Source organism: Podarcis bocagei (assembly GCF_964188305.1).
Source record: "Podarcis bocagei genome assembly, chromosome: 10".
Taxonomy (NCBI): Eukaryota; Metazoa; Chordata; class Lepidosauria; order Squamata; family Lacertidae; genus Podarcis; species Podarcis bocagei.
In genome coordinates this window covers 13,888,796-13,905,077 of record NC_138135.1, presented here as the reverse complement: position 1 = coordinate 13,905,077, position 16,282 = coordinate 13,888,796, and the positions used below count along the sequence as shown (strand labels likewise).

Sequence of the window (16,282 nt, the reverse complement as noted above, 5' to 3'; positions counted from 1 at the left end):
AGATATTCTGCATTACAATTCCCATCAGTCTGAGCCAGTGGGGCTGATGGGAATTGTAGTCCTGAGTATCTGGAGGCTACTGGGTTGGGGGAAAATTGTGTGCCCATTGCCTTTCCATTAAGAAGGGGAGTTAAGTGTGCAGCCTTCTTTCAGAATGCCTACTGGGGATATTTGTCTCCCTCTAGACAGAGTCAACAAACAGGGGCTTTGTTTGCTTACGAATCCCTATCAGCCACCAGCTCCTCCACCATCACCACTCTGCAAACTTCAGGGCAAGTGAGAACTTGGAGGAAGTGGGGATTGTGTGTTGCCAGGTATCCTTTCCACCAGAAAGTCATATGTGCTTGCTGCTAAGTGATGCTGCTAACCTCTCTGGCAGACAATTTACTTAATGCACGCACATGAGCAAAGGACTGGGAACTAGGGAGTTACAGGACTAACTGATTCCACCACCACCCCCGCTTCCCGGAGACCCTTCCTGCCTTTTGTGGGCAGCTGGCCAGCCCAGCCACTTTCTGTGGGCGAGTGGAGGGCAGAGGGAGCGTTGCACATCCTCACTTTGCACAGAGCAGACAGTATGTGGTTTAAACTGCAGAAACCACTACCACGGCATTTGCCGTTGGTCACCAATTCAGATGGATTTAAAAGAGGACGGGACAAGTCTGTGGAAGTGAAGGCTGTCAGTGGCTACTAGTCATGAGGACTTTGCCATTTCCAAGATCAGAGGCAGCCCAGTGCCTCCGGGCAACATGTCAGTGAGGAACAGCTGAAGCAGAGGACCATTGCGCTCATGTCCTGCTTGCTGATGTCCCACAGGCCTCTGGTTGGCCACTGCGGGAATAGGATGCAGGACCAGACAGGACTTGGGCTCTCCAAATGTTCTTATATCTCATTTAGTTCACAGCTCAATGCTAAAACACAACAAGCATGTTGTTATTGTTAAAATTATATATTTAACATTGTTAAATGTTAAAATTATATAGATGTATGGAGCGAAAACTAACATGACCTCCATGTTTAGAATAAAATAGATCTTCCCAAGTAGCAGAAGACTGAGAAGGAAGGGAGCAACGTGGGCGGGGGAATTCCTTGTGTGAATGAGGAAAGTTCCCTGTTGCCTTACCACTGTAGCTGCCTGGATGTTGGATCTTTATCTCGGGGAATATAATTGATAGGGCATAAATAAGGGTTGCTCTCATAAAGCATCTGCTTTGCATGTAGGTTCAATCCCCAGCATCTCTAGGCTTGACTGGGAATGTCCTCTGTCTGACACCCCGGAGAGCTGTTGCCAGTCAGGGTGGACACTACTGAGCTAGATGGACGCAATGGCTAGACTCAGTATGCAGCAGCTTCCCATGTTCCTAAATAAAAGACTGTGCGTTTCTCCTTAAACTTTCTGTTTTTTGTTCTCCTTTTGTCTCTCTCCTCCAGTAGACCACATTGCTTTTCGTTCTTCACAGGAATTTAAGAGTGTGGCTCCTAACTTTATCAGCTTCTCAGTTCAGACTTCTGTTTTAGCTAATGTCTTATTGGTTTTTCCCTTTCTGGCATCTGTAAAAAATAATAAAGGAACAATATTGTAAAAGCATCAGTGCAGTATACTTTCTCTTCTACAGCTCCTGTAATGTCACTTTTTTGTATTTGTTTTTCCTTTTCCAGATGAATATGGAATTTTTCATTTATACGTTTGGAGGACTCACACGTATCTGTTTTATTTTTCCTTTGCACTCCACTTCATTAACCAACTAACTCTCCCGATACTTTTCCATGTTGTTGATGTTTTTTTATTCCTACTGATTTCTCGAGTGCATCTAAATGTGATGAAGTTAGAGGTTGCCATGGAATCTTGGTTTCCCCCCGGCACTTTGCCTGTCTCTGTGTGATTTGAACTGTATAGTTTGAGCCATTGAATTTCTCTCCTCATGTCCTTATGGATATAAAGCGGTGCCACTAACTCTGCTTGTGCCTCTTCTGAATATCCACTTAGACTTGGTAAAATCTAGCACGGCTTGAAATTGTTGTCTGCATCAGAGGACCGCGATGCGTTTGCCTGGGGCTTTTATTTCAGTAGCCCAGGAACAAGCAACCTGTTAATTTTTTCCTGCTTTTAATTGTCTTCCTCTGAATCTAGGTAACAGTTTCCAAAGCGAGTTCATACGATTCACACCTCAAACATCAGTGCAGAACTAAATTGTGTTAAGCCAATTCTTCAGTGTTCTGAAAATTGCTGGGATTGGCATGTCCCTTTATTTATCATGATGATCCAGAAATGAGAAAGGGAACTGTGGTGAAGGACAGATCTAAATGTCACCCTGAACACATAGTTGCTTCTGAAAAATAGCTTCAGCTGCACACCTGGTTTTGCTCCTTCGCCCCACAAATCTGCTAGATCTTGCTTTGACATCATGCCACAATGTTCTGTGTTTTTGTGCTTCCCCTTCCATATCACCGTTGTGCAGTGGGAAAATGTCAAATGTCATGATGGGGAAGAACCATAACTCAGTGGTTAGAGCTTCCTCTTTGGATGCAGGGGGTTCCCAGTTTAGTCCCTGGCATCTCAGTAGCAAATAAGCTACTGATTTGGAAGACCACAAACCCATCAGTCTTGTAACATGTTTCCCTGCGATTGCCTCCCCTCTAAGCTCTGTGAGGACTCTCAAGACATGCACATTCTGGAGCTGAAATGAGGGTCCGAAACTGGTTACTCAGACTCTGTTGTGGCATTCACTTCAGTGTAATTGGCTGTTAATGCATCTTGGGACAATTAAGCTGGAAGGTTTTGCAGTTGTGATTAATTTCCACTGGGTGGTGACAAAGATCAAGAATAAGCCAGTAGCATTTCTTTTTTTTTCAAATCTCTCTACTCCCTTGTTTCCTTTAATCCTTGTCAGCATGTACTTTCACCATACCAGCTTTTAAAAACAAGATGACTTGAATAGCAGAACCAGATATTCCCCCGCTTTTTAAAGGGACACCTGTTTTTTCCTTCTGAATGACAAAACTCACAGTAGAAGTATCCTAGAATGCCAGTGCTAGGAACTGAAAAAGCATTTCTTTAAGCCCATGTATTTGAAGGCTTTTTAAAAACAAAATCTTTGGAGTGCTGAAAGACTAACCGGTTTTCTTTTGTAAATTATTGTATATGTAGCCATGAGCGTAAAAGGCAGGCTTAGAGTATATGTAGGAATCCTGTTGCCACAAGCCTTTATAAATTGTCTTGCAAAAATTGTAAGACTAGAAGCTGGAAGAATAACTAGCTGAAGTTCAGCAGGTCTGATCCAACCAAAGTTAAGCACTTAGTATCCTATTACTCTCCAGGGGAGAGTTGGGCATGTACTTAAATCTCTGCTGTTGAAGTCAGTAGAACTGGGAAGTCCTAACTGGCTGGATCATAACCCCAACCAAGGGTACTTCCTTCATCCTGTATTCCTTCAATACTGTTTTTCTTTAAGAAGTGTCAGTGGGTTTGGAAAGAGCATAACTCTGCCATTCAGACATAAGGAGACTCTGTAGAAACATCACAGATTTGCTTTATTTAAGAGAACGAAGGAAAGAAACAATCCTATTCATCTGTTAGGTTTGCCAACATCTAGGCCAGCACTGTCCAAACTGGGTGATTGTGTGCTATGAGTAACATTAGGAGAAACTTCTTGACAGGTACAATTAGACATTGTCCAGCTTCTTAGCAATGGAGTCTCTTACCAGGGAGAGCAGAGTACCTCCTTCTTTGTAGGGCTTCAACAGAGTCTGGACAGCAGCTTATTGAGGATGAGCTAACCTTAGACGGCCTGTATCAGGCAGGTAGTTGGATCAAGTGGGTCTATGAGGCTCCCTCTGATTCTGCAGTGAAGTGGATCGCAGGACACTTAGTCGTTTTTTAAACTTTGCCCTGTGACTGTGAATATGGAAAAGGGCAGCTCTGCAAGTAATAATCACCCGGAGAAGAGCAGCTTGCAGTTGTGGGATGCCAGAGTATCGCGTTCTGTGCCCTTCTATGGGTACTTAAAATATTATTAAAAAATATTGCCATTGGTGATGCAAACAAGGCCTTGATTCCGTGTGCTGTGTTACACTTTGAGACAATTACATCCTTTGTCTTGGCTCTCTTCCCCCAGCCCCTTGGGAGTGATGGTTCCAGGCACTACTTTATGACTTGCTTGCTTTGGCTGACTCCACATGTAGCTCATTAGGTTCTGTTGCTTTTCTGAGGGAGGTTTTACGATGATGATAATGAACTTGCCTTTCCTCTTTCTTGCCAGCACCCGATATCGTGGCCTTCCTGTTCGCTACTATCCCCCAAGTGTCTCCTGGTACTTTTGCCTCTGCCTGGTTCATAGCATTCTTGTTCTTTGTGGTTTGAGCAAAGGTTGCTTTTATTTGATTGATTGATTGATTGATTGATTGATTGATTGATGGGCTTGTAAAACTGTTTTGTTTCATGTGCCTGAAATAATGGGCTTGTTTTATATTCAGTAAGTCTCTGTTCTTTTTAACAACAATATAATAATCCTGGTATTTCACCTGCATTTTACCTCCTCTCTCAGAGTAGTGGTAGCTGTTCCAGATATATGCATGCAGGCTTGTTTCACCCGTTGTCATTGCAGTGAATGAGCCCATATGTGGAGGTGTTCTGTGTGTGCATGCAGGACTTTTGGATTGTAGCAAGCGTGGCTAACAACCTATTGTAAAACAGGGTTTTAGAAACTCAATTGTCTGGTTGCCTATCACGAAGAATAGCTTCCAAGTGGCTAGATCACATTTTATCTAACCTAGTGTCTTCTAATTGCTGTTTGACTACAACTCTCTATCATCCCTGACCATAGTCCAGGCTGGCAGGGGCTGGTGGGAGTTGGAATCCCAACAAGCAGTGGACATCAGCTGGTTGGGGAAGGCTAGAAAAATTTTCTGAAGTGGGAAAGGTGTCATTAAAGGTAAAGGGGCCCCTGACCGTTAGGTCCAGTTGTGGACGACTCTGGGGTTGCAGTGCTCATCTTGCTTTATTGGCTGAGGGAGCATGACTAAGCCACTTCTGGCGAACCAGAGCAGCGCACAAAAATGCCATTTACCTTCCCACTGGAGCAGTACCTATTTATCTACTTGCACTTTTGATGTGCTTTCAAACTGCTAGGTTGGCAGGAGCAGGGACGAGAGCTCACCCCATCGCAGGGATTCTGATCAGCAAGCCCTAGGCTCTGTGGTTTAACCCACAGCGCCACCCACGTCCCTTCTGTATATGTATAATATATATTCTGTATATGTATAATGTTTTGCCTAATATATACCCAACAAAAAAGATGTGTTGGCAGTGAAGGTGGTGAACCTTTTCAAGTTTATTTATGTATTTTTAAAAATGTGTATACTCCCATCTTCTAGGCAGCATACAACACATTATTAAAGCAATGCCGAAAGCTCCTCAGCAGCCCTTGTTCCTCTGAGCGGTGGTACAAATAAAACTGTGCTTTGCTTTGCTTCTGCAGTCCTAGGGCAACTGGTCGTTGGAGTTGAGTTCTTCCTGACACCTCCAATACATGAAATTAGGTTGGCGTGAGCAAGGGTGGCAGTGGGGTGCAACTTGGTTGCTAGAAGGGACCTGACCAGCTTTCCTAAACTGGAAAACATCTCCTCCCCCTACAGCACAATTCCAATTTGGTGCTTTATAAGCCCTGGTTGTCTTATGCAAATGCTCCTGGCTACTTACCTGGACTGTTAGATCTGCTTGCGTTTTCCTTTCTCTCGGATTCATATGCCGACTGCATGTTCTGTGTGCAACGGATCAATGATTCTAGGAGTAAACTTGAGAACCCCATGGGGTTGAGCTTAGGAATAACCATGGGCTCTGTCTGCTAGTCCTTGGTGTCTTCCTTGAACACAGAAAGCATGTATAGGTATGTACAACATCGACCACTCTGCTTGGAAGATGTTGTGAAGCTTCTAGATTGGACTGGTTTAAGGACTGATGGCCTGCCTTTTTCCAGTTCAACGGAAGAGTGCTTCCTGCATGCTGCACTTCAGGTCTGGTTTCTCCAGGTTTCATCTCAAGCCTGCAGCAGCCTTAAAGCAAGAAAAGAGAGACGTTATGAGCATAGATCTCTTTGTGTTTAAATGAACCCTGCCATAATGATAGGGCAGCAAATTGGCCACCTGGTACGGCACAAAACACATAATGTGAGCGCAGCCTCACACCATAATCGTAATCATATTTTCATGGAAGGAAACTCTGCTGATTTCAAGGGAACCATTCCAAGCATTAAGCAGGCAGAACACATGCACAGTACCCCGACGAGAAGCACCTGAGATGAGAGTGATGTTCAACTTTCGGGCCAGTTCTTAATTTAAGATTCACCTAACCCAAGACCATGTCAGCAACAAAACTAACAAAATGAATTTCAATAGGGACAAATAGGGTCAGATTCTACACTTAGGGTAGGAATAACCAGATGCACAAATATATACTAGCTTGCCAGTAGTACATGTGAAAAAGATCTAGGTCTTAGTAGGCCACAAACTTTAGTGTGAATCAGCAGTGTGATGCAGCAACAAAAAAGCTAATGCAATTCTAGGCTGCATCAACAGAAGTATAGTGTCCAGATCAAGGGAAATCACTCTATTCTGCCTTGGTCAGACCCCACCTGGAATACTATGTCCAGTCCTGGGCACCACAGTTTAAGAAGGATATTGACAAGCTGGAATGTGTGTAGAGGAGGGTGACCGATATGATTAAGGTCTGGAACCAAAGCCTTATGAGGAACGGTTGAGGGAGTTGGGAATGTTTGGCCCAGAGAAGGCTGTGGTGATATGACGGCCATCTTCAAATATCTGAAGGGCTGTCACCGTGGATGATGGCGCAAGCTTGCTTTCTGCTGCTCCAGAGGATAGGATCTGAGCTAATGGATTCAAACTACAAGAAAGGAAAGTCCGACTACGGAAGACCTTTCTGGGGGTTATTGCTGCTTTGCAATGGAATGGACTCCCTCAGAAGGCAGCAGACTCTCCTTCATAGGAGGTTTTTAAACAGAAGTTGAATGGCCATCTTTCAGGCTGATTCTTGCTTTGCTGGGGGTTGGACAAGATTACTCTTAGGGTCCCTTCAAACTCTACCATTCTATGATTCTACAACAATGGACATCCAGAAAAATAAAATCACATTAGGAGCTGAGCATCTGATGCATAGTGGCAGGTGAAGGAAGGGATGCTTAACCTTTCCTCACCAGCCACTTTCCTCCTGCAGTTTTCTCCAAGCTGTGTGTCAGACCTGTGTTTGCAGAGTATAAACAGGCTTGCCGCTTCAGCAGCAATAGAAAAGCATCCGGGGAGGGTATTTGTAGTGGGAAATGACTTACTATGAGGAAAGGTTGTAGCATCTGGGACTTCTTGGTTTGCAGAAAAGGCAAGTAAGAGGTGACATGATAGGTGGTTATAAAATTATGCATAGCGTGGAGAAAGTAGATAAGAGAAAAGCTGTATGTTAGCAGATTCAGGGCAGATTTTTAAAAAAGTACTTTCTCACACAGCTCATAGTTAAACAATATACCGTATTTTTCGCTCTATAAGATGCACCAGACCATAAGACGCACCTAGTTTTTGGAGGAGGAAAACAAGAAAAAAAATATTTTGAATCTCAGAAGCCAGAACAGCAAGAGGGATCGCTTCGCAGTGAAAGCAGCAATCCCTCTTGCTTTTCTGGCTTCTGGGATAGCTGTGCAGCCTGCATTCACTCCATAAGGCGCACACACATTTCCCTTTATTTTTTGGGAGAGAAAAAGTGAGTCTTATAGAGCAAAAAATACGGTAACTTGCTACTTCAGTAGGCAGTGACGACCCATCAGCTTGGATGGCTTTAAAAGACAAATTCATGGAAGGCCGGGCTATTAAATGCTACCGGTAATGATGGCCACCTTCTCCCTCCACTGTCTACTCATTATGCCTCCATTTGCTGGCAATCGTAGGTGGGCAGAGTGCTATTGGGCTGATCCTGGGCTAGATTGGGCATTGGCCTGAACAAGCAGGTTCTTCTTACCTTCTCATGGCGGGGGCAAAGGGCTGAGCACCCCCTTTCCACTTCCACCCTGCCCTCTCCAGGTGCCACTTTGCAAAGGAGAAACAGGGCTTTAGTGACAAGATGGCCGCACTTTGTGTTTCGGTCCATAGATCCTTGTCGATTATACGGCCAGCTTAAAAGTCAGGGGCCTGAATGATGTTGGGAGATCTAAGCAAGCTGTATACTTTGTGTTGTTTCATGCCTCTTTTTTGACATTGAGCCTGGAGTGAGAGTTCATCTGCCTTATGCCGAGGCCACGTGACTGGGATCTAAAGCTGTGGCTCTATTCATCCCTTCTCCTCTCTTTTTGCTTTTGTTGCTGATGTGCTTTCCTCCCAATTATTTTCCACATCTGATAGAAACCCACGAGCCCTGCTTGTGCATGGCTTTGGTCTTGGCAATCAACAGTTGCGACCTTGGAATGTCCCCCCCCCCCCCGTTAGTGCCCCTGCTAATTCTTCATTTGTAACCCCAGGCTCTCGACTGGAGAACTAGTGTGGCAGTTTAGGGTCATTGTCATATCACCCCCCCCCCACCTTTCAGATCTTCAGGTGTTAGCCTACAACATCTAAACAGTTTTAAGCCACTCATACCGGGGGCGAACACACTCCCTCTCCCTCTGACTTGTGTCTGTGAGAGAGAGATTACAGAGAGTAATCTTCAAAGCAACAAAGAATTCAATAAAAATGTCTATAGTATTCTCACTGGGGTTTCTTGAAAGCTTAGTGGTAATTAAGAGACCTTAAGTGTACTAAATTAAAAAGAATAAAGCCGCCTTATTAATCAACCTACGTACATTTCAAAAGTTTTTTCTTTAAATACAGAACAAAACCCTATTCATTGAACCAATATATAAAAAATGAGGAAGTCCAGGGAGTTGGACTCGATAACCCTTGGGGTCCCTTCCATGTGTTTTTAGCGGTGCACTACTGGCCATTCTGGCGAAGCCCAAAATGGGTTTCCCAGCCCTGCTCTGACTTGAATGACTGGTGCATGTGCACATGCCCCTTCTCATGTTGCAGGAAGAAAGTACCAAATGTATGGAGGGCACATTTATTTGGAACGTGGCGTCTTCCCGGTTGCAAGGTTCTAAATCCACCCTCCTCTTCAGAAAGCAGAGAGAACAGAGGTTTAATTCAGAAAGGGAGGTGACATTTTTGAGTAACTGTGGTACAACTCAGTTCATTGAGTTTCTCTCTGCTTTGTACACATATGCAAGACTCACACAAGGTGGAGAGTCCCCCCCCCCCAAAGTCCTAATCACCTTAGACTCAGAAGGAAGGCTGTGTTGTCATCTAAAATTAAGACCGTGAACTGCTGCAGTTTCAGGAAAAGCACAGCTTAGACTATTGTGCCTTTATAGTCAAGACCATTCGAGGTCAGAAAATTAGTTTCCAAATTTGATTTGTGTTAGTAAGACAGTTCTTGCATGCCTCAATATCTTGCATGCTTTTGGTATCAAACTGGCTGACCACTGGCAGTTCCTATTACTGTTAGAGAGTTCATGTATAGGACAGAAGGCTAAATCTGCCACAGTCGCCAACCTCTTAAGACTTGATTTCAGCTGTGAACCCTCAGTTCTTGTTGCTTTATGTAATTCATACATTGACATGTGTTCTTTGGGAGAAGAGCGGGTAGAGGCGGGGAACCAATTAACTTCCTTTGCCACAGGGAGGGATCCATGACAAGAGTTTAGTTTATATATGTAATGCTTATTTTGGTGTCTATTCTTATAGGTAAAGATGACGAACTTCCAAAGAAGTTGGGGAAAGTTCCACCCGAATCTCAGCCTGCCATGCTTAATCTTACTCACCTGGTCAATGGGCAGAGCGGCACAAGTGCAGCAAGTAATGGCCGGGCTAGCCAGAGGGGAGGACGCAGAGCATCCATAGAGAGAGGCCAGGAAAGCTCGCCAGGCCACCGGAGGAGAAAGGATTCGCTGGAAAGGAGACAGCAAAAGCCCGCGACGGCTAATGTGCGGAGTGGGTTGCTAAAGCATGACTTGGAGAGCCCCAGGAAAAAACCTGAAGTTCAGCCAGAGTCTGACTCCAAGCAAAATTATAATGCATCTGCTAACCAAAATTCCAACGCTACTTTAAATACAGGAAAGGAATTTGTGCCCAGGTGGATTAAGCCTTCGGATGTCAAAATCATTGAAAAGACTGCAAAGCTGACCATGGAGATCAAGATTCGATCTGCAAACCATGCCAGTTCGGGAATGCCACCGAGTCCTGGGCCTGAGGGACAGGCATTCAACGTGAAGCAAAAGATCAGGGCTTTGGATGTCGATGAGGGTAAGCGAGAGTCAAATGCGTCGCAGTATGACAATGTGCCTGGTGGTGACCCAGAGAACGACAATTCTGTGGAAGAGGTGCTAGAAAGGGCAATCCTGCAAAGTCCGAGGAACACAGCTTACTCCCTCGGTTCAAGGAAGTCGACAGAGAAAACATCTAGTCCACCAAAAATATCCAACAGTTATGCCTTCAGCTCACAACCAAGAGCCCCTAGATTCTCTTCCCAGTCTGATGGGGCAGATATTGGACATAACTTCAAGCCGCCGCCACCATCTTACAGTAACCCACCTGTTTACCATGGAAATTCCCCAAAGCATGTTACCAACATGGTTCATTCCAGCTTCGTAGCCACACAGTATAATTACGGGAATCGAACCGGCTCTCCCAGCCGGCCCTACATCCCTGAACTTCCAACAGAGATGTTTACTGATAGACCACATAGAAATTACGCTGTCAACCACCAGCATGTGGTCGTGACTCCGTCTAGTCGAATCGAAGTCCTCCCAGTTGAAACTTATGCAAGCAAAGCTAAGTCGCCCAACGCCACCAGATTTGTAATCCCCCCAGCAGATTATTTGCCAGACAGTCGAAAGTGGCCTGATTCTTACACGCAGTCCTGGAGCCAAGATGGTAGCCGAAGCCACTTGGCTAACTTGAGGAGATACCCGCCTTTTCAATCGACACCTGTTAAAGAACATAATCTCTCCACCATTTCAGTGGATAGCCCTATAAGATACAGGACTTCCCCACCCTCTGAAGAGCTCGGCTTGCCACACTACCAGTATCCTAGTTCCCCAAGCCCTGCACACCACTACAGACACCAGACTGACGGGTTGTCCATGCATGAATCAGTCCTGCTTTGAGAAACGACACGTGCTCACCTGAAAGACCAGGGGAGGAGCATGCAATGGTTGCACGTCTGGGGTTGGTGGTCATCCAAGATTCATGATCTTCATACAGGACAATTCAGATAAAGGCATATGCAAACTGACACTATTTCACAGCTCTGTTAAATGTTGACGAAAGCTGAAAGTGAGCATTGAAAACGGACGGAAAGGTTGGATTCTCATAAACATAGCAATAGGTTTGTATGTTCAGTGTGACGACCATGGCGGTTGTTTGTTACGTTCGTGTAGCTAATTGAGCAAATGACCTTGTTGCCTAAAACCTCAGTAAGCTGCTTTTTGACCTGACACTACAATTGATTGTGTGTTCACGTGTGGCAACAGAATTACAGAGTCTAAAATGGAGGCGTGTGTATTCATGGACTGCATCCACAAAGTACTTTTTATTTCTTTTTCTTTTTTTCTTTTTTTTGGGGTTAACTTAATTTATAAACCACCCCATTCACTTGGGATGGGGGTTTCTTGACGTTCTTCTATACATTGTCTCAGTAAGCCAGGAGTGAGCATTCTGGGTTATCCAGAGCAGAGATGCTACTGCCTATGGCTCACATAGAAAGGAGAAGGTTTGACACCCAAAGCAAAGGCATTCTGATACAGCCAATAAATGGTGCTTATTCTATCAGGACTGTCTGCGAATTGTAGCATGTGTCTAGGATGTTGATGGTATTTGAGCCCGCCACCCACATTTGCATATCCAAAGGCAGTTCTGCAGTGCATTAGGTCTTCATTTTTAAATCTCAAATGTGTGTTTTGATGGAGGGGAGGGCAGAGGTGCAATCAAATACAGTATGTGCATCATTCACACACAGAACTGCTAATATACTGTGAGTGTCAGTGACTATAGAAGGCCTGCACAGATATTTGGAATGCATGCTTGGCAAATGATGGGTTTGTGCTGGTCCACGCCACTCTTGCCTGCCTTGTCAGGGCTGGATTTCATGTTTGCACATGGAGTCCAATGTATGTTGGTCCAAACCCTAGGATCTGTCCCCTTCAAATCTGATGGCTCGCAGAGCACGTGCTTCGGGTCCACGTGGGCCAGGCACTGTGTGTGTGCAACCTGATGCAAGCACGAAAGCCAGCATGTCAGCTGCAGGTGGGAGTGAGCATGCTGCGATGTGGTATCCTTCTCCTGCGTCGCACTAATGTTCTGTACACCCACAGAGGGCTACCTGAAATGCAGCCAGAAAGCAACTTTTGTTTAATGGGTTCATTAAACGAGTTGCTTTTGACCATGGTGGCTGCATTTCAGGGCTCTCTGTAAATACACAAAAGTGCAACACGAACAGTGTTTAACGGAAAGATTAAAAGGCGTCTTTTAAGCGCCACTTTTTCCTAGAGATGGCATTTCCCTTCATCAGCCCCGACAAAGAGGTTTTGATCCCTTGAAAAGCATCGGCTATTCCTGTAATAATAAGAGTTTTGTCTTTTCAGAACCAACTTTGAGAAACCAAGATGCTTTTATCGCTCTTTGTTGCGTACACCATTGATGTTGCCTTTTGTGTCTGGCACCGGGGCTGCCCATCACATCCAGTGTTCTTTTGAGTGTACCACGGGCAAAGTCTGCCAGGAATGCCTATTAATTTTCACTGTGGCTTAACCAGAGGGTGTTTCTGGTGGGCTGCAAAAAATATATATACCTCCATAACTGGTGATCCACCAAAGTCAAGGCAGCATACGGGCTGTAGATTGTAGCCCACCAGGCACCTGCTTTCTCCTTCCTTCTCCTTTCACCCACATCAACGCCCACATTGCACCGTGTTCTTGCTGTCCCAGCAAGTTGCTGTAAACAATGGGCTCCTTGAGCCTTTGGAGGGTTGAATTTGACTTGGTGAGCTGCGAGCTGTGCAGGCCAGTTTCAGAGCCCGTCTCAGGTGCACTTCGAAACACTAATCTTCCACGTTCAAATCATAGTCTGCCCTTTGTAAAGACAGAAATGTGCAGTTATGATTTGGGAACATCGGCACCAAAGGTGGCCGGTTCATATCCCAGCAGGGTTTTGTGATGGTCTCGGAAACGTTTGAGCTGTTCCCCCTCCCCCACCTCAATTTGTATTCCTGTGTTTCTGGCACCCCCTCGCTCCTTTGCTTCCTTGTCAATTCCTACAATGTGCTTGAGCGTCTTGTTTTTCTTGAGAGCAATAGACTTTTATGCCCTTGATTGGGCTAGCGCTGCTGTACCGTTAGGCCCTTAAGAGATGATTGTAGGTATAAAGTCTAATGCCGAAGTGCTCCCTCATTGTTAATCGGAAGCCAGCAAATTCATTGTAGCAAAATGCTTTGCAATCAGGGCCTGCAACCTTGTGTGGGTGGGTGGGTATGTATGTTGCTTTCTCCCTCCACTCCCATTTTGCTTTGATAGAGGGGGGGAAATCTTGTAGGGTGGCTGGAAGAGAGCAGGCCGGCAGAATATCTATGGGGGACTGTATCCCACTGATTTGGGTGAAGTGCACATGGAGTCAGTCCTGTCTGAGCAGCAGCTGTCCTGCTCGGCTCAAATGTCCAGGAATGGGCAGCAGTGCATGTGAAGCCGCTACTGTCCCAGTGCTTCACATGCTCACATCTCGAGATAACCAGAGATCTGAACCTGTGCTAAGCCTGTCCTTTTTCCCAAGCAGAGCTAATTGATTAGGATAACAGTGGCGGTGGGAAGTACCATACACACCCTCCTCAGCGTGGCTGTTCTGATTCAGTTCACACATGTGTCCTTAGGCTATGCTGAGATGTTTTGTTTTTTAATTGGGATTTCTGATCACAGATCTGCCCCGTCTGTTTTGGTCATAAGTTGAAGCAAGGGGGCCAGTGCCCATGGCCTAATCCAGAGGTAGCCAGCCTAGGGTCCTCCAGATGTTGTGGACAGCCAGGCTGAGGCTCATGGGAGCCGGAGTCCAATCACCCCTGGCCAAATCCCATTTTTGAGCTGACCTTTTCAGCTATGTCTGCACTCTGGAGGCTCTGTCCTCTCACACACTAAACCATGGGGTTGACGTCATGCTTCACTCCTGCCCACAGACACAAGAGTGATGATGAACCTGGAAGAGACCCAAAGCCGATCCAGCAAATGCCTCCAGCCCCTGTGATCCCTCAGTGGTTGAAAGATGTGCACACATGTCTCCTTTTTGCCATTCCCCTCCCTTCCCCTGTATGGCTGCCATACAGTTTGACCCAAGCTCTGGAACCAAACTCCCTGGCTTACGATTCTCCCCACATCTGGCTAAAATGTTGGATGGAAGTATTTTAGAGTATTCTGTTCTGGTTGAAAACAAACAAAACACTGGTCGTCTCCAGGTTTCAAAAGATTAGGTCCTCTCTTTCTTTATCCACGAGTTTTCCCCCACGAAGGTTTATCTGGCTGCACTGATGGCGAAGACTTAGACCAGGCTTCCTCAACCTCGGCCCTCCAGATGTTTTGAGGCTACAATGCCCATCATCCCTGACCACTGGTCCTGCTAGCTAGGGATCATGGGAGTTGTAGGCCAAAAACATCTGGAGAGCCGAGGCTGAGGAAGCCTGACTTAGAAGTACAAGTGTGTTGTTATTCCCTCCCCACTTTTTTTCTAAATTGGGTTTGTACAACTTGTGACCCATAAGGCTAAACACAGCCTGCCCAGGCGATTATCAGCTTCTCTAATTCTGCAGGCCCAGGCAGGCCGCAAAAGAAACCCAGGAGGATTATTGTGCCCTGTCTGGGTCCCCATGTATATTTATTGGGCTGGTGGATCATGAGTTGCTCAAGCTCCCCCCCCCCCCAAGCAATGTGCTATTGTGCCTATGCTCGCTGCAGGTTGGCGCTGCTAATGTGTTGACGGTACCGAAGTCTTTAAAAAGAAAAGGAGGGGGGAAAGCAACATTTAGCCAACGTGATGGACATTTTGTGTGTGTATATACTGAATCTGATGTAATTTTTAATTAACTTGGCAAATGACTTTTAATAAAATAAAATAACCCTGCAGAACGCAGCGAAGTAGCTACTTAGTACTGCGTTGAGGAAGGGGGAGAAGAAGGCTTTAAACTGACAAACAGTACTTTGTGGTTCCAATTTACTTAACTGCCGCGTAGAAATGTATGTATATAATAATGTGGCTGTGTAATAATCTCAGAGTTTTAAACCATGGCTTTGTGATTAATAATAAATATAATAAAAAAGCGAGCTGTACAATTTACTTGATGCTAAGCAGCGGAGAGAAAGCTGCTCCTAAAATATGTATTGAGACTAGTAAATACTGTAGATTTTTATATATAAAATATATACATGCTATTTTTCTTATGTCATCTTCGACAGTTTTTTTTTAAAACTCTGTTTTCCTATTTTCTTGTGACCTGTATTTTTAACCTGTTAAAAATAATGATTAAGCCTATGATCCTATGTCTTGTGTGCCTGACTCAAAAGAGTATTTCTGTTAGTTCGTCAAAGCAAATCTGAATCAGAAAATCATCAGATACCATATAGATAGATAGATAGATAGATAGATAGATAGATAGATAGATAGCAGAATTATTACCCTGAAATTCTCTCTTGGACCCTTATCTACCGGTATATCATCCTTCCCCAACTTGGGTCTCTCCTAGTGTTTTGAACTACAACTCCCATCGGCCTGAGCCATCATAGCCAGTAAGAGGGCTGAGGAAGACTGGTTGGAAACAATCGTTGGAGCTGTGTCCAATTAATTTCTACTCAGAGTAGACCCACTGAAACTAATGAACCTATATATATTAAATTAGTCATGTCCATTAACTTCAATGGACCCACTCTGAGCATGACTACAACTGGATACATTAACCCTTGCAGTACTGTATTATTTTAAAGCCTTGATGCAGTAAATTTCCAGGCTTCAACTAGAATGATGCAGTGAGCAGAGCATAACTTTCCTATGGGGGTGGTGTGCATTTGTCCCAACCATCTGACTTGTGTCATCTTCAAAAGCAAATAAGATAGAAGACTGCTGCTGCTACAGTAGTAGGCTAAAAAACAAACAAACAAACAAACAAACAAAAAACTATTATGTATACCAGTGCCCATCTGGCTGGGTTTCCCCAGCCACTCTG

General features: G+C 44.9%; 1 protein-coding gene across 8 annotated transcripts in view; it reads left to right on the top strand.

The window, feature by feature from the left end:
• The window catches only part of USP6NL (USP6 N-terminal like), a 145,115-nt gene extending 129,518 nt beyond the window's left edge, over positions 1 to 15,597 (top strand). For all 8 annotated transcript variants that reach the window (XM_081209937.1, XM_081209934.1, XM_081209936.1 and 5 more), the window contains one exon: positions 9,775 to 15,597. In XM_081209937.1, the coding sequence (XP_081066063.1) occupies positions 9,775 to 11,195 (1,421 nt within the window). In that variant the 3' untranslated portion in view covers positions 11,196 to 15,597. The remainder of the gene's footprint in view (positions 1 to 9,774) is intronic.
• The last annotated feature ends 685 nt before the right edge of the window (positions 15,598 to 16,282 follow it).